This window comes from Adiantum capillus-veneris, chromosome 1, assembly GCF_014529385.1.
Source record: "Adiantum capillus-veneris isolate H3 chromosome 1, ASM1452938v2, whole genome shotgun sequence".
NCBI lineage: Eukaryota > Viridiplantae > Streptophyta > Polypodiopsida > Polypodiales > Pteridaceae > Adiantum > Adiantum capillus-veneris.
In genome coordinates this window covers 54,201,570-54,218,710 of record NC_140931.1, presented here as the reverse complement: position 1 = coordinate 54,218,710, position 17,141 = coordinate 54,201,570, and the positions used below count along the sequence as shown (strand labels likewise).

Below are 17,141 nucleotides of genomic sequence, written 5' to 3'. Positions count from 1 at the left end.
GCCGGGGCCTAGACTTCCCATTCGTCATTTGAGCCGTATGCAAGGAAACTTGCACGTGCGGTTCAAAGAGGGGGGAAAGCTCTTCCGTTCCGGGCTTACCTATCTGAATAACCAAGATCGGATATAGCTGGTTTTCCGCGAAATCTATTGAAGTAGAGCGTATAACGTTTATGGCTTGAGGTAGAGCACTCAATGGGCTAGGGTAGCCCAAAGCTTGACCGACCCCAAGGAAACTCCGAATACAGGCCATGGGTTTGTACAGACAGACTTCGGGTGCTAAGATCCAAAGTCGAAAGGGAAACAGCCCAGATCGTACGCTAAGGTCCTTAAGCAATCACTTAGTGGAAAAGGAAGTGATCAAGCGATGACAACCAGGGGGTGGGCTTGGAAGCAGCCATCTTTCAAAGAAAGCGTAATAGCTCACTGGTCTAGCTTCATGGCACTGAAAATGTCTCGGGGCTCAAGTGACTCACCGAAGCGACGAGACCTTGAAAGAAGCTTTTTCAAGTGTCAGTAGCGGAACGTTCTGTCAATCAAGGAAAGTTGTTGGTGACAACACCTGGAGGTACCAGAAGTGAGAATGCTGACATGAGTAACGAGAAATCATGTGAAAAACATGATCGCCTGCCAGTTCCAGGGTTTCTGCGTTCAGTCAATCTACGCAGAGTGAATCGGTCCCTAAGGAACCCCGAAAGGGCAACGTCCGATGGGTACACGAAAGCGACGAAGTTGCTTTAACTACTGAACCATGCGTGTTTGTTAAACTCGTGAATTGGATGATTGGGCAGGGGGCTACAAAGTCACTCCGGCTGCAGGGTTGAAACTCCCGGAAAAAACTTCGTGGAATTGGGAGGGCGATTCAACATTTAAAATGCAAAACCAACCGTACCCCAAACTGACACGGGTGAACAAGTAGAATATACTAAGGCGCTTGAGAGAACCATGTTGAAGGAACTCGGCAAAATGGCCCCGTAACTTCGGAAGAAGGGGTGCTCTCCTATTGAAGGATTGGGAAAGCGGCACATATTGGGGGTAGCGACTGTTTATTAAAAACACAGGACTCCGCTAAGTGGTAACACGATGTATAGAGTCTGACACCTGCCCGGTGCCGGAAGGTAAAAAGGAGAAGTGTTATAAGCTTTGAATGGAAGCCCCGGTAAACGGCGGCAGTAACTCTAACTGTCCTAAGGTAGCGAAATTCCCCGACAAAGGGTGGTTTGACAGAGATGTTCGACAACATAATCGGGCAATATGCTGGGACATCCGCCCGAATTTCAGTATCCAATACTCATACAGAACAGGATAAAATCAAAAAAATCTGGCTGTCGACAGCGCGAAGCGCTTTCAACCAACCTACGGCCTATCCACGGCTGAATGGAAAATGTAGTTGGTGGCGCGGACCATCAGCAGGATAGCAAGTTGGAAATACATCGTCTTTCGAGCCCGCGGCTGACCATTTTCGTAGCCTCGCGCCGTGCGCCCGCGAACGTAGTTCCAAGATCTAAACTCGATCCCCAACGACCACACGCCAGACATCCTTCGAGATGATGATATAGTCCGAACTTATAGGCGACTATAAGGCCATAGGCGAGGATGGCATGGAACTGAATACCATCCATTGCCGTTTGATTAACTTTATTGTGTCGCATAAGTAGCGACCTGCATGAATGGTGTACACAGTAAGTTACGCCAGCCTTCTAAGTAATTATTAGGTTTTAGGCCACATTACATGCGGGAACACTTTAAAGATCTAAGTGCACTTGTCTTCAAGGACTTAGATATGACACAATGGACGATCCGCAGGATTGGGGAATGGAAAAGCATGCACTTGCTCCAGAACATCCAGACTGGATAGCAGAGGTCCAATCCCCAGAGACTTTACATGAAGCGCCCAGGCTTACCGCTATGGCTTATTCTATTGGAACTGAGAAAAAGGCCTGGGTAAAGAGAAAGCCCAAGCTAAACCAAAAAGTTTAGCAAGACTTACAGGTAACGACTGCCCCGCTGTCTCCAACATGGACTCAGTGAAATTGAATTCTCCGTGAAGATGCGGAGTACTAACGGCTAGACGGTAAGACCCCGTGCACCTTTACTATACTTTTGCAGTGACATCCTTGATTTAATGTGTAGGATAGATGGGAGGTGATGGCAATGTCGCCACCAATCTTGAAATACCACTCTCTCGTCGTTGGATGCCTAACCGCCGCTGCTGTCAGAAGCGGGATATTGCAAGGTGGGTAGTTTATCTGGGGCGGATGCCTCCCAAAGAGTAACGGAGGTGTGCGAAGGTAGGCTCAAGCTAATATTATAACAGCTTATGAGCGTAATGGTAGAAGCCTGCCTGACTGTAAGACTTACTAGTCGGACAGAGACGAAGGTCGGCCATAGTGATCCGGGAGTCCCGTGTGGAAGGGCTCTCGCTCAACGGATCAAAGGTACGCCGGGGATAACAGGCTGATGACTCCCAAGAGCTCTTATCGACGGAGTCGTTTGGCACCTCGATGTCGACTCATCACATCCTGGGGTTGAATAAGGTCCCAAGGGTTCGGTTGTTCGCCGATGAAAGTGGTACGTGAGTTGGGTTTAGAACGTCGTGAGACAGTTCGGTTCCTATCTACCGTTGGTTTTAGAGAACTGCGAGAAGCTTGCCCTAGTACGAGAGGACTGGGTTAGGTCAACCTATGGTGTTCCGGTTGTTGTGCCAGTAACAGCGCCGGGTAGCTAAGTTGGTAGGGAAGAACCGCTGAAAGCATCTAAGCGGGAAATCCTTCTCTAGACAAGTTCTTCTACCGGGTGAAAGAACATCACTTTGATAGGCGAGAGGTAAAAGCGCCGCAAGGACAATGGGCTTCCTCGTACTAATCTCTTTTCAAGATTCCACTAACGATGTTGTATGGTTACCCCAGGTGGGGCAAGGGATGGCACGAAAGCGCGTACGACACACACCTTAGCATGAGCACGTATAGCCGGTAAAAAAACGATCTAAAGAGATGGGTAGCTAAAGTAGTAACGAGTTGAAATCCTATACGGGTCGTAGTTATCAAGTATTTTGCTTGCGTAAGTCAGGAATGATATAATACGTAACGTGACGTATAGGATACGATATAGGCTTTGTTTTAAAGTGTTGTTATTAAACTAGATGAGAAGCCACGCTGCAAAATAACTCCTTTTCGCCATGCATAGACCAAGCCGACGATTAAGACAAATAGAAAAACAATTACTTCAACGAAAGCTAAAATAAGCCCAATTCCCGCTATAGCCCTAGAAAAATACGGTTTCGACTTTCGTGAAGAATTAAGAAAAGATGTAAACTCTTCGATCCTTGAGATACTCTTCGACAAGAAAACTTTTTCGTTTCTAAAACAGCAAGCAAACTGACCCTTATGAATGCCAGCGCTTGAGCTTTGGGTTTGGGCAGTCGAAATGTCTAGCCCATCAAAGGAATATGTACTCACATAGGGAAGGGACCCTGATATGTAGGCTTCCTATGTCTCGGGTGCTTTAGAGGGCCCGGCGTATATGCCAGTGTGGCAAGCCACCATGTCTACCTTGCTCAGGGAGAGTTCCTCTAAGAGGATTAAACGGTCAATTGCCGCCCTTAGAACCCCCTCAAGGTCGCGCCTTAGATTGGCTATGGTAGCAGCCCCCCGCCTGTTCTTCGGCTACAGCCTAAAGCGGGTAACCCACCGATTCTGTATAGGTGGTAGCGAACAGGTGCCGTACTGAGCTCTTTTGGTTAAAGTAGGTGCTTTCCCTTGGCCAGAAGAGCCTATAGAGCATGTAGCATGCATTAACTGCCGCTGTGCACTCGTCGTTGAGTCGCTTGACCAGGCCCCGGCAGCGACTCGGGGTGGCGGTTAGCCGGGTTTTCCCTAGCTTAAGGTGCCGTGCCAAGGGGTAAGGCGTCCCGGCCAATGTAGTGCTGGGCTCCAGGCAACAGGGAAGTTTTCATTACAATTTGAATTTCCTAGCCTAGTTATAAATTTAATGTGCTAATCTGTATACGAATGGAGACGATCGGACTTGAACCAATAACTTCATGCTTGCAAAACATGCGTTCTACCGATTAAACTACGCCCCCGCCCTCGTTTCATGTGCAACACGTATCATATAGGCAAACAAAACTTTTCTTTTAAAGCAAAGAATTTGTGTGGCTAGCGCCATGTAGTCCTTATTCCACTGATGCTCAGGCGGAAGAACCGAAGCTCTAAAAAAAGGTCGGCACGCGTAAATCGACTAACTGCTTCTCTCCGGACGAATCCAAAAAAACAAATTAAACGACTATTCTTTCGAAAGCTCTTTTAAGACGCTACGAATAGATAGGCATGGTCAAATGCTAAAAGGGTAATCCGTGATAGATAGATAGAAAAGGACGCGGTAAAGGGAGGAATCCTTGGGCCTGACCTAATCTCGTAGTCATAGTGCTATCGTTGGCTTCTGCATTTAAACGATTAATTTCACAACCCAGCATTCACGCATGCCAGGAAGGCATTGGCTAGATGCCCTTGCCAGCACCTGAGGTCAAATGGCATTTCATCTTAACATGATCCGGCCCCATAGCTTGTTAAGAGTCTATGTGCTTACTGAACCTGGGATGCTACGTAGCGGTTGCCAAGGCGGGACTTCAAGTTGCAACGAATTATCATGATTCGTTTACGTCGTAGAATCAATCGACATTCTTCTAGCAATTTCTTTGTTTTCAACGTTTATGGCATTTCTTTATGCACGGTTGACATAGCGAAGACAGCAGCTCTTGCCAAGGCAGTAGCTCTATGTCAATAAGGGCTAGCAACAGAGCCTCCTCCTCGCGTGTCCAAATCCCTAGCAAAAGGAGTAGGTAGCTGGGGGGAACCCACATACATCCATTGCATTCTAAGCTAGGGTCCCTTGTCATGTACCGTCATGCCACAGTGGGTTTACTTAAAAAAAACTGGGGATGGAGTCGAACCATCATTCTAGGACTGTAAGTCCAACGCATTACCATTATGTTACCTAGTTGGGGGGTGACCAAAGCAAAGGCCACCCCGAAGTAACCGTTATTTATCTAGACTTATCTTCAGGGTTGTTTATTGATTTCCTTAAAATACGAAGAATATCGAAAAGGCCATCATCAAAGCAAACAGGGCAATAGCTTTTGTTAAGGCAAAGCCTGGAGACCGAATAATTGTTTGGCTAATGATAGATTTCACGCCACAGGGCTTGTCAAAGGACTAAATACGTTTCCAATACCTACTGCTGCTCCTTTTCTCATTCTCGGGTTCATCCTTGCCATTCTCTTTTTCGGGAAGCAGGAAGGGGCAAAGCCAGGAAATTCCCCCCAGTGCTTCCTATTCTCCGGGGTCATTATCGCCCGACCCAGTATCCTGACCGTTCCCTTCATTTCCGGAAGGAGTGTCTTCCTCCGGTTTTGGTCCCCTACAGAAACACAAAACCCGGTTCCACCAAGAACGTTTAGGCACTTGTGATTGTGCAAGGTGATCCAGCTTGGAAAGCAGCTCCTCTTCTTGTTGTCAAGAAAAGGGGCTCTGGCTCTTTGCCTCGCTAGTCTCGGGAGCCTCGCTAGTACCCTCCTCCTTCCTGTTCTTCGATGACGAAGGGCTTCCCTCAACTTCGCTTGACGGCCCTGAGCTCAATTCGTGTCCGGCCTTGTCTCCTTCTGGAGTGGAGTTGTCATCCTTGATTTCACGAGTATCCCCTCCAAACTCCTCTTCCCATAACGGCGCCCCCGAAGATGATGGAGGAGGAGGAAACGATAAATTCTCTGTCGGCGTCGAGCCTTGTTCGGCGGGCTGCTGGCTTGTTTCCGCTTCCGGCCTGTCTTCTGAACTGTCGGAATTGGAAGAATAGAAGTAACAAGTTAAAAAATTGCCCCCGCTTATTCCTTCCAAATTCGTACATTGAAATGGCGACCACTAAGAAAACACATTCGATATGAACTCCCGAGTCACTCTAGAGTGACACCGTACGGGTAACTCTTAACGAACAAACGAAAAGGGATTTTTCTTTTTGGTAGTTCACTGGAAACCCCCCGACGGCTAATCATCGAAAGAGTTAGACTTTTTGAAGTTTCGAATAGGTTATTTTTCATCATTTTTTGTTGATGATCTCTTAGTTAGTTACTGGCAAAGCCAATAACCGTAAGCGGAATGGCCACGGCAAGGCGGATCATCTTACATTCCGGAAAAGGGTTGCCCCAATAATCTCCAGTCACCATACCAGTGCTCAACTTAATGACAGAGTAGTAGATGATCCTTCCGATCCAGTTTGGCTCATGACCGGGCTTGAACCGGTGCCGTTTCACAGACTCTCTCCTTTAAGTTACATGAGCTGCGAAAAACTAAACTACTGCCAAGCGAGGAAAGCAAAGCTCTTTTGAGATAGAATGTGGGCAGATTGATTCTTATTTGTAGGCAACTATGGCTCCTCGAAGCGAAGAACTGTACGAACTATAACGTAGGCTACCGCTCTACCCTTCGAAACTCAACCAACTAAACTCTCGGTGTCTACGGCGTTAGAGTGAACTTCGTGCCCAAACGAGCACGCAGACACGGGGATTTCAAAATACCTTGATCAAATAGGGTGTCGTTTGCTTAATTTCCTCGTCCGAGCAATGAAACAACTCTCTATATTACGTAATTAATGGGAGGCAGGGAAACGTAATTAATTGTCCGTCCGAGCGGCAGGGAAAAGGTATTTTGAAATCCCTGCAACCAAGCAAGCACTGCCTGCGGCACTGCTTTAGTAGCAAGAAAGGCGGTCGACTGGTAAGCCTATCTGTCCATACGGTGGTCTACTTACTCGATTCTGCAGCTACCGCGGCTCTAGCCGGGGCCAATTATGCCACTTTTTGCAAGGTGGAATGAAGTCTAATCATGAACCGTGATAGATTTCTATGACTGCTCGACCGAACTACGAATTAGTGAGGGATAGCTATACCGAAATACGTAATAGCTACTCGCTTATTCGGTCATGCAAAAGGGAAGGGCCAGTATGAAAAAATTGAAGCCCGTAGACGTTAGTCAACACTTTGCCCTTCAACCACCGAAGATACGTATTTTATAACTGTTTGTCCAGTCAATGAACGTAGAGGCTTTGCTTTGTATTCTCGAAGCTGCTGCTTAGCGCTGATTGCTTCGTATCCCTGAACTGAAGAAGCTGCAACTGTTTGGCGTTGTCTATGGCTATGATTGCATCGCGGCGGTTCATGCACGGCACGGAGACCCTTCTCACAGTTGTCCTGACGTTAACTAACCGGGGCTAGGGAACTGAACTGTTGGTAGTGTAGTGTTTGTTAAATGTAAAGACGTATCCTTTAGCAGTAAAGGCCTGACACTGCCGCTGGGTGATCTAAGCGAGTCGCCCGTCTCGCCTCAACGTACCAAGCATTGCTAGACAATAAGGTGATGGACCAGGGCTTATACGACTTTACTTTAATAGTGAACTATTAAAGGCCATTAAAATTAACGATTTAACCCTTAAACAAAGAATCTATTATGGTTAATAATTAAACCCTATTTACCCTTAGAAAACAAGTTGTTATTAACAAGTTGCACTAGCTCTTCCTTTGCTTTAGTAGCACCTTTGTTCCTACGACATAAAGCTAGCCCCTGTAATGGCAAGCGAAGGGCGGGGGAAAGCCCAAGCGGTCAAGCCAATACAAGAGAAGCATTTGTGGGCCCCATATCAATAAAGGATTTAAAGAACAATAATTGCTCAGATGCATCCACATTCAACGTAATGGTAGGATAGATCGTGACTCAAGTTCAGTCACGCACTAAGGTTAAGGAGACGCCTCCTCAGCTCAGAGGCGCTCCCCGCCGAAGTCAGTAGCTTCGGCAACGGATGCGGCAAGATACGACTCATACGATCATACAGTCGGAAGCTCCGAGACCACTTACGGAGCGCCTCACTTGAAGCCCCACAAGGGGGCAGGCGTTCCAGGTCATTCTTCACTTCAACTGCATCCAGCAGAGGATCTATCGGTTCACCTTGTATCAACCTCAAAGAGGTATCACGGAGTTGGTTGAGGTAAATCTCTACCCAAGGGGCTCGAGTAGCCTCCTCCCACCAAACCGTGTCGTCAAACTGAGAATCCTTCGTATACCATCCCTCACCGGAAAGTGACGAAAACCAAGCTTCCAATAATTGATGGTGAAGGACCCCAATTGCCTCTGACGAAACGAGGCGCCGTCGAGCGGCTGACAACCATCACATCCAGGGGATGGGATGGTGACCTCTAGGATAGTAATAGACCAACCAAATGGAAAGCCATCGGCGTGGTAAGCGCCATAGTGACCCATAGGGCAGACCCGCCAATGGCGCAACCCGATAACCTGCTCCACACACACAAAAAAGCTCGACCAAGCCGGTAGGTCGAAACTCCTCCACGCGTATGAAGAAGGCAGGGAGCTGCGCCAGGCACTGGCGACCTGCTGCATGAACATCCCGTTATTGATCTGATGTGGGGGCAAGGTATGTTTGCCATTCCAGGCAATTTACAAAGCAAAGTATCAATGACAAGACCAAACAATTGCAAAGTCCGGTGGCAAACCTAATTTCAATCGCCAGGTCCATCGACACTGAGTTTGTAAACTGAATGTTCGGGGTCTATCAATCTGAAACTGTAACTTAGACCTTTTAGCTTTGCATGAGTTAGTTTGACTTAAGGAACAGCCCTATCGCTACGCTCTGGCTTCCCCCCGGAATCCAGAGCTACGCTTGCCGTAACCTACGTTTTATGAATGGAATGAATTATTTAATCAAATTAAATTGAAAAACTACAATTACTGCTTGGAGGAAATGGGATTCGAACCCATGATACAATGTATTGTATGTTGATTTAGCAAACCAATGCCTTAAGCCGCTCAGCCATACCTCCGGGAGGAGAATAATTCCCTCAGTGTTCGTTCTATGTTATACTTTTTTTACAAAAAGTAAGCAAATTTACATTTTAATAAAACACCGCCAGCCTGGACACAAACATCCAGACCCTGCCAACGCTAACCAACACCAAGCAAGCTCTGGAACCATACCAGTAGTCCTTTCCTTTCGAAAAGGGGCCGGTTTAAGGTGAGTATTTTTGACCCTAAAGGGAAAGCCATACTATCCAGGCATTAAGACGGCGTTGGCATAGCGTATAGCCATGAAAAACGAAAAGCAAAATGAAGTTTCAAAAAGTAGAGTAATGGGTAGGCGGAGCCCTGACCCGTATATTGTAAAAATAAGGGATTAAAGGCATTTTAGATTATCAGGGTGTTTCCAACAATCTCTCGACACAGTCGAAAATACGCTTATGGAGCCTAGTTTCTCCCCCTTTTAATTTAGTTAGGAATCCCAATAAATTTAGCAGCTCTTCTGCATTTGACATTAGAGCCCCTAAATGTTCATTTTCTTTAACTATTTCACGGGCATCTTGCCGCGTAAGAATTTGATCTAGGCTAGTTTTACCTTTATTACTTCGACTTTCGATAAATAAAGAATATATTCGCACGATCTGAAGTAATAAAGTTAAATATGGATCCCCCGCAATATCAGCTATTGCGGTAAGAGACATACCCAAGGGTATTCCCTCAACTAACTGATCTGTGAAAGAACGTAAAAAGTGCCCCCAACCTTCCGGTAATCGGAAGGCGTCTAAGGCTGCTTTAGATTCTGCGATAGGGGTTAAAACCCCTTTATTGTGTAACAATCTGGTCCGACTGGTTCCCAGATTTGTTGTCATAAAACCAACGATAGATAGAAAACGTTGGTCTTCCATCTCGTTGAACGCGGGATACTGGCTTTTAAAAACAGATAAAGCGTTTACCATAAACTTTTTTAGTTTAATCTTTTTTTTCGTATTGGGTTTTTCATCTTTTGTATTCATAACCTTTTTTGTTTCGTCTTACTTCAAGACCATAGCGAACATACAACTCAGCACTGGACACTTGGCGCGGTGCGGTCGGATCCAGTCTTTGCCCGCCTGCAGGGCTGGCTTTAGTCAATACCCGCTGAGTCGCAGAGACAGGCATACAACGCGTTCCGGAACGCTAACCAAGGTAAAGCAGCACAAGAAAAGAAAAAACAAGCAGGAATGCAATTAGTATTAAGACAAAAAGCAAAGCAATTAATCCACAGCTAAACAAAACAAAGGCAGCGTTAAATCTACAACGAAAAGTAAGCTTTAGATGCGATCTGAACAAATTGAAAAGATCTAAAGCCAAGGAATAAACCGCATCTCCGTCGCCCACATGCAGACGATTCGCCAATACGTGAATTAGAGGCATGATTACACGATTCCTCGGTCACGGAGTTTTTGGGTTAACATTTTTGCGTCGACTAACGGATCTAAACCAATTGATAGCTCCACGAATCACAGTAATTAGTCCTTTCAAGCCATAACCTGTATTAACTATTCGACCACTATACATGTCTGACCACTAACTTTGCCCACTCTTTATGCGCTCTTTGTCCTTTGCCTCTTGCTTTATTGATATGGGGTTTCGCTTTTTTTAACTTTTACATGCCAATATTTTCTTAGACTGCGTGCACATACTACTAGAAATAGGGAAAGAATCAAAAGCAGCTCACTTGCTAAGTACCATAGATAGCTAGCAGTTATTTTAGGCACGCAAAGACTGTAAAAATTATCCGTTGCTAAATGCTTCTCTAAATTAGTTTTAGTTAACATAAATGGAGCCCCGAAACTTACACTTGAAGTAGTTTCAGAGTCTTGATTTTTATCCTCCTTTGCCTTTGAAGCTTTTAAATACTCATTAAGGAGTTCTTTAGTTTAGTTAAAAAAACTCTTTTGCTTATAAAGTCTTTGCTTGGTAAATCATTCATTTGATGTTTACCTTTAGGTGGGCTTGATAAATCATCCTTTTCCCAAGGTTTTTCATCCTTTAGCCTTGTGGGATGTTTGCTATAAATACTTAACTCCAAGGCTTTAAATCTTTCCTTAAGGTCATTGTATTTAATTTGCAATTTTTTAAAGAGTTGTTTATTGTATTCATTTGAATTTTGTTGTTCTTTAGTTATTTCAGCTCTATGTTTACGCTCAATTTGTAGTTCTTTAAAGAGTTGTTTATTATATGTTAGTAAATCAAAGAGTTCTTTCTCTCTTTTAGCCCTATGTTCACGCTCAATTTGTAGTTCTTTAAAGAGCTTCATTGCTTCACTGCGTGCGTGCCTCTTTACTTTGTAATGAATCGTTATGCGTAGAATCAATTGGCTTTTGGTTATAAAGTGGTACACTGCGTGTCTCTTTGCTTTGTAGTGAATCAATTGGCTTTTGGTTATAAAGTGGTAATTTTCGAGGTACCAACCCATTTATTGTTTTCGTCTATTATAAGGTCTCTTTTGCTTGCTTGATGGATTAATACCCATATTTAACATTATGGTTGTTTTATAAATATTTAACTTTTTCCAATCTATGCAGAAGTTTGCTTGAACAGTGCGGTTCGTTATAAAGCTTATATCTTTCTATTGATCAATGAACCATTGAAGGTTAACTTCGTTTTTAGCCAATCCTTTGTTACGAATTATTACATCTTCGCTTTCTAAGACTAATGTATAGCATTTAGGTACTAAAAAGTATCCCTCTTTAACTTTATGCTCTAATTTAAGTTTACCTAATTCCACTGAGGATACCTCCAAGTCAGGAAGTGGTTTGTCCAACACTACTGAATCAGTATCTGTGTAGTAGCAACCTGGTAAAGAAATATAGGGATACATGTGTATCCTAGCATAAGATGTAATTGCAGCTGACATTTGCACTGCAGCTGAACTGTTATTGTTAATTGAATCCCGCCAATGGGCTTTTGCATCTATAAAAGTCTCATCAGACAATCTTTGTAGGGTTCCCGTATAGCTTAATACGTAGTGGGTATTGTTTAATTGTTCTACCATGTGAAATTGATAAAGATTAGTTTATTAACTCTTTCTTGATTGCAGATTTCTGTTATATTACAATCAGGTTTGATGCCGAACCTCCCGTATAGGGAATTCATGGTTAATTTATGTAAAGATGAGATAACTTGATCTCCTTTCTTTTTAGCTTCCTTTCTTTCATCATAAATTTCCCTTACAAATGATGTAAAGGGACTTTCCTTTTTCTCAAATAGAAAGCCTATCTACCCTACCAAACACGTTGGATGTCGTCAGATAACCAAAACATAACGTATAGTTTAATAACTACTAACGTATTAAATGAAAATGTTAGCGGCAGGAGGTGGCTGCAAAGATTACGTTGTTGAACGCTAATGCCGGTGTTTGTTTATCCGTTACTGTAGCCACTTTCATTTCAATACTGGATTTACCCTAAGGATATCATTAAACATTTGACTTAATGCATATATGACTAAAACTTCTACGGTGTACACGTCTATACTATTATTTACCGAATTAATCTTCGTAAAGAACAGGGCATAAGGCCGTAGGACAGATAGCATGGAGACGAAAGCAGGCACGAGTCAAATACCGAACTCGTAGGCTGTCACTACTGATGCTTCAGACTTGCTCTTTCTTTCTGGGCTCTCATGGCTCGTCTGAATCAGACTCTCTGTCCAACTATCTTCTTTCCTTCTACAGGAATAGCAATGGATCGGGCAAGGGATTAAGTTCTCAAGGACAGGCGCAAGGCTACGAGGAATCTAACACGTGGGCAGCAGATCAAATCGCAGTGGTAGTGGCTTGCCGCTGCTGAAACGCTAGCCCCGGCACCTGATCGTAACCTGTGGACTGAAGGGAACACACACTGACTGGCATTCCAAGGTACGAAAGTTTGCGTATCTTTCGCTAAGGTCGACCAGCCAAAATCCACTAAGGTAAGGGAAGGAGGACCCTCCTCCTGAAGCGCTGCAAACTTAAGCCAGCATGCACCTATCACTAAACAACAAAGAAAGTTAATTGAAAATAAGAGTTAAGTGGATCATGGGTTTTAGCCATGGAATCTGCCTTAAGGATAGGAAATCCACAAGTCATCGATACCTAAGTCTGTCGGAAGCATGCACAGATTTGTCAAGGGCAAGCAAGAGTTAAGGCAAATAGCTTTTGTCTATTCGATTTCTTACTAGAAGCCTAATGATTGTATAACTTCAAGGAATACGGATAGAGGGATTTGAACCCCCACGACTGAGTAAGGTCACCAGAACCTAAACCTGGCATGTCTGCCAATTCCATCATATCCGCACATTGATTCTTACTTCGAAATGTTCTTATTGAGTTGGAAAACCAACCCTTTTTCACAGTTGACCAAATAAAGCCAAGCCAATGGCAGAGCAAAGCTTAGATAGCGTAGCAATTAGGCTGCCACTGTACATTTTAATTCTCCCAGGAAAGCAGCGTGACTTACTGCCCGCATCACAAATTATGACGATCCCTTAGGCTTAGCTCTTAAAAAGCGAAGCGCTGCGCCGCTAATGTCCGAGGACATTATCTATTCGGCGTAGTTTCACTAACAGGAACACTAAAAAGGGCTCTTGTATCAACTCAACAGCGCCCATACCTCTCATTGAACCATCTGTGGCACTCATAGCTACGGCTCTTACTTTATTGTTGCCCAATTATTGACTTCACAAACAAACAAGTAACATTAATTTTTTGCTGGGTTTGTTTTTTCCTTCGACTACTCTAATAGTGAATTGTAGATGTTAGGCCTTTTCCCCGCATTGACATTGACTTAATGAAAGAAGAGAAACTGTCATTCACTTCCTAACCTTATGGCAATAAGTGCAGAAAGAAAAAAAGCATAAAATATCAAATAGCAGGTATAACCTACGCTATGACCACTAGGAAACTGCGAGGCCTATCCTATAGTAATCAAAATAACCTTTCTAAAGTAAAAGGAAAATGCCATAAATATATGTAAAAGAAAAGAAGATAACCTTTATCATGAACGGATATGAATTGAACTAATATAGTTCTTCTAGGAATTACTTTCGCCATAGCGTGTTCTTTAAGTTTTAACAAAATCTGCTTGAAAAAGGCTAAATGCAAGCTAGTGTCCCTTTTTTCACCTTCTCTGCTTGGCAAGCTCTTAGGGATGGTGCCCTTCAATTCATTGCAAAGAGATCTACTCACACTGGATGCTTACAGTTTCTCAGTGCAAAAAGAATTGTGTTAGACAGTGAATTGTTATTGAGATGCAGATAGTTAATTTCGGCCATGAGACCCAGCTCGAAAGGAATGCTGCCTGTGAGGCGGTTATTTGAAGACGCGAGCCATTCCAAGCTGCTGCAGTTCGCAAGGGTAAGCGGGATACTTTAATGAGGTTCACATTAAGCGTAAAGTAAGGTTTTATTTAGCTGGAGTTAAGTTGAATCGAACTGCTACTTTGTTTATTGCTTAGGGGGCAGAGAGTATTTTAAAGCCCAATGCCCCTTTCTGAGAGTTACCTCTAATATTTTATTATAACTCCGGTCGAGGGCAGGTAACCTCTCCCTCTACCCAGTTTCCCGGACAGAACTATTCCTTTATAGTCTCCCCTACTTCTCTCTTTAACGGCGGACAAATACTTTGATACATGGAAGTTATCGTTTCAGGAGATTAAAGCCGCATGTTAAAGAAGGGAAGAGGCAACGTCGAAGATTTAGTTGTGGTTCTAAACTCGATTCTAAGCCGCACTAAGTCAATCAGTGCAAAAAGCGGCAGCCATTCTACGTATTCCCTTTCATCTAAAGGCCAAATCTGCCACTATAGCTAACCATTAGGATAGGAACTGCCATGAATGCAGGAGACTGCCCTAGCTAAGCGAGTTATTATTAACACCAAGGCAAGGTTTGAGATTTGACGGAAAAAAGAGGAAATGATTTCCATTTTAATAATAATAAGGGTTTTTTGGTAGCTATTTGTTTTAATTGCTCTTCGTGACGCCGCGGAACCTTGGTAATTGGGATTTTAGGATGCAGCTATACCTATGATGTAAGGAATAATTGATTCGCATCACGATATTCCGGTCTTCTTAATCATTATTTTGATTTTTGTATTACGGATATTGATCCGCACTCTATGGCATCTCCATTATTGAAAAAACTCCATTCCTGAAAGAATGGTTCACGGAACTACTATAGAGATCATTTGGACCATTTTTCCTAGTTTCGTTTTGATGTTTATTGCTATACCTTCTTTTGCTTTATTATATTCGATGGACTAGGTAATAGATCCAGCCATTACTATTAAAGCTATTGGACATTAATGGTATTGGAGTGCGCTTTTTGACAAAGGTGATGGAAGTGCAACAAAATGCATTGGACTGCTTCTATGGTCCATAAAGTATCTGGCTTACTAAATAAGAGACGGAAATTTAATAAAATTCTTATTTGACGTCAAGGGACGGGACTCAAGGGACTAGAGCGTGCCGGAAACGGGGAGTTAAAGTGCTATCTATGCATTGATAAGGCTTCCCTAGCCAATGAAAAGCCTATGGTTCCATTTTCGCTCAAAGCCATTAAAAGTATACATTTTTGTTTCTGGTGTAGGTAATATATAGGAAATAAATGCTCAGCTTGTAATGTTCAATGACGACGCTGAAGTGGTAAGTTTATTCCATCAGCACCACAACTAGTGGCATACAACTTTGGACCTAATAGGCCTGACCCCGTCATCTCTAGAATAAGGGATCCTCGACGCGTTAGCAGCGAAACAACCAAACCACAATGGTTACATTACAAAATTACTAAAAGAGAAGCGAAGCAAGGCCAAAGAAAAATTGACTGTTATTGCTTTGCCTTTTTCGGGGACGGAGGCCCTACGGTAGATAACAGTAAGCATAAGCACTTTACTAAAAGGGACCAGCGCTTATATTCTATCCTTTTTTTATTTCAAATTAAATACCACTTACAGTAAAAGTAAGGAATGTTACGAAATTATCAATAAATCACGATTAACTGTAAGTAAAAATGGTTGTATTTATTAAGATAAATTAGTTCAGAAGGTCGGATCAAGAAGGACTAGGATCATGGCTTAATTGAATGGGAAACGGATTCCTAGCTTGCTGATCACCATTCGATATAATCTACCAGAGTGTGACGGTCTATCCCTGACCTAAAATACTTTGCTTAATAAGGACCTGGCAAAAGGTATATTCTGTAAGTGTTAATAGGCGTGGAAAGCTGTTTGCAAGAAAACGAAACTTGCAAGTACAGTTTGGAGGGAGGCAAATGAACTTAGAAAAAGGCTAGCCGCCGACCCAACCTTATGAGTATTCAGACTATAACAGTTCTGATGAGTAATCATTAACTTTCGACAGTTATATGATTTCAGAGGATGATTCGGAATTGGGTTAATCACGTTTACCGGAAGTAGACAATTGAGTAGTTGTACTAGCCAAGACTCATTTATGTATGATTATAACTCTGGCTGATGTACTTTACAGTCGGGCTGTACCTTCTTTAGGTGCTAAATGTGATGCTGTACTTGGTTGTTTGAATTAGACTTCCATTTTTACATAATGAGAGGGAGTTTACTACGGTTAGCGCAGCGAGATCCGTGGAACTAATTATGCATTTATGCTGGCTGTCGTAGAAGTTGTTTCTAAGAAGGATTATTTGGAATGGGTATCTAATCAGTAAGCAATAGTATAATCACTGATAATGCTAGTGTTGCCTGCTGGCCGATTACCATTGATGAAGAAAGACAAAATAGGTGCTGGCTTGCTTGAGTTTACAGCACTTTGGGATGGGGGCTTAATGAATCCTCCACCTCCAACGGTGAATCGTCCATTTTATGTGTTATATTGGTGTTTTTTGTTATTATATCTTTGTCTGGGATAATAACTTAACTTCAAGGTTAAAGTTATTTCCTATCCTAGTAAAGGTAGTCTTCGTAATTCTATTTTATTGACATTGTTACATATAGAATTAACTGATAGCCGTAAATTTGTATCAGTAAAGACAATAGTGAATCGTGTGACTACTTCTTTTGTTTATAAAAGCGTAAAAAAAGAAGTTGGTTTTTTTGCTTTGCCTTTTATCCGAGCTGCGTAAGAAGAGCCCGAAGCCAATTGCAGGGAACAGTGAAGCGGGTCTTTTTGTCTAGGTGCGGGTAGTCCGCATTCTTACAGACATGTCTATTTCACTAAGTCTTTCTCTGAGACAGCGCTTAGATCGTTATGCCTTTCGTGTGGGTTGGAACTTAACTTACCCAACGATAATTTCAAGTTT

At 43.2% G+C, this 17,141-nt stretch overlaps 1 protein-coding gene and 1 long non-coding RNA gene across 2 annotated transcripts; both read left to right on the top strand.

The window, feature by feature from the left end:
• The first annotated feature begins 1,217 nt into the window (after positions 1 to 1,217).
• On the top strand, positions 1,218 to 2,873 carry LOC147464787 (uncharacterized). The gene is made up of 2 exons (XR_015188714.1): positions 1,218 to 1,672; positions 1,990 to 2,873. It is a non-coding gene; the product is annotated as an uncharacterized LOC147464787 (long non-coding RNA).
• A 9,447-nt stretch (positions 2,874 to 12,320) lies between these two features.
• Positions 12,321 to 17,060, top strand: LOC147464786 (Cytochrome C oxidase subunit II-like, transmembrane domain-containing protein). The gene is given in 6 exon segments (XM_086520504.1): positions 12,321 to 15,133; positions 15,470 to 15,526; positions 15,529 to 15,627; positions 15,629 to 15,732; positions 15,823 to 15,868; positions 16,161 to 17,060. Coding segments are annotated over 6 exon segments (1,044 nt in total). The 5' UTR covers positions 12,321 to 14,785; the 3' UTR covers positions 16,551 to 17,060.
• The last annotated feature ends 81 nt before the right edge of the window (positions 17,061 to 17,141 follow it).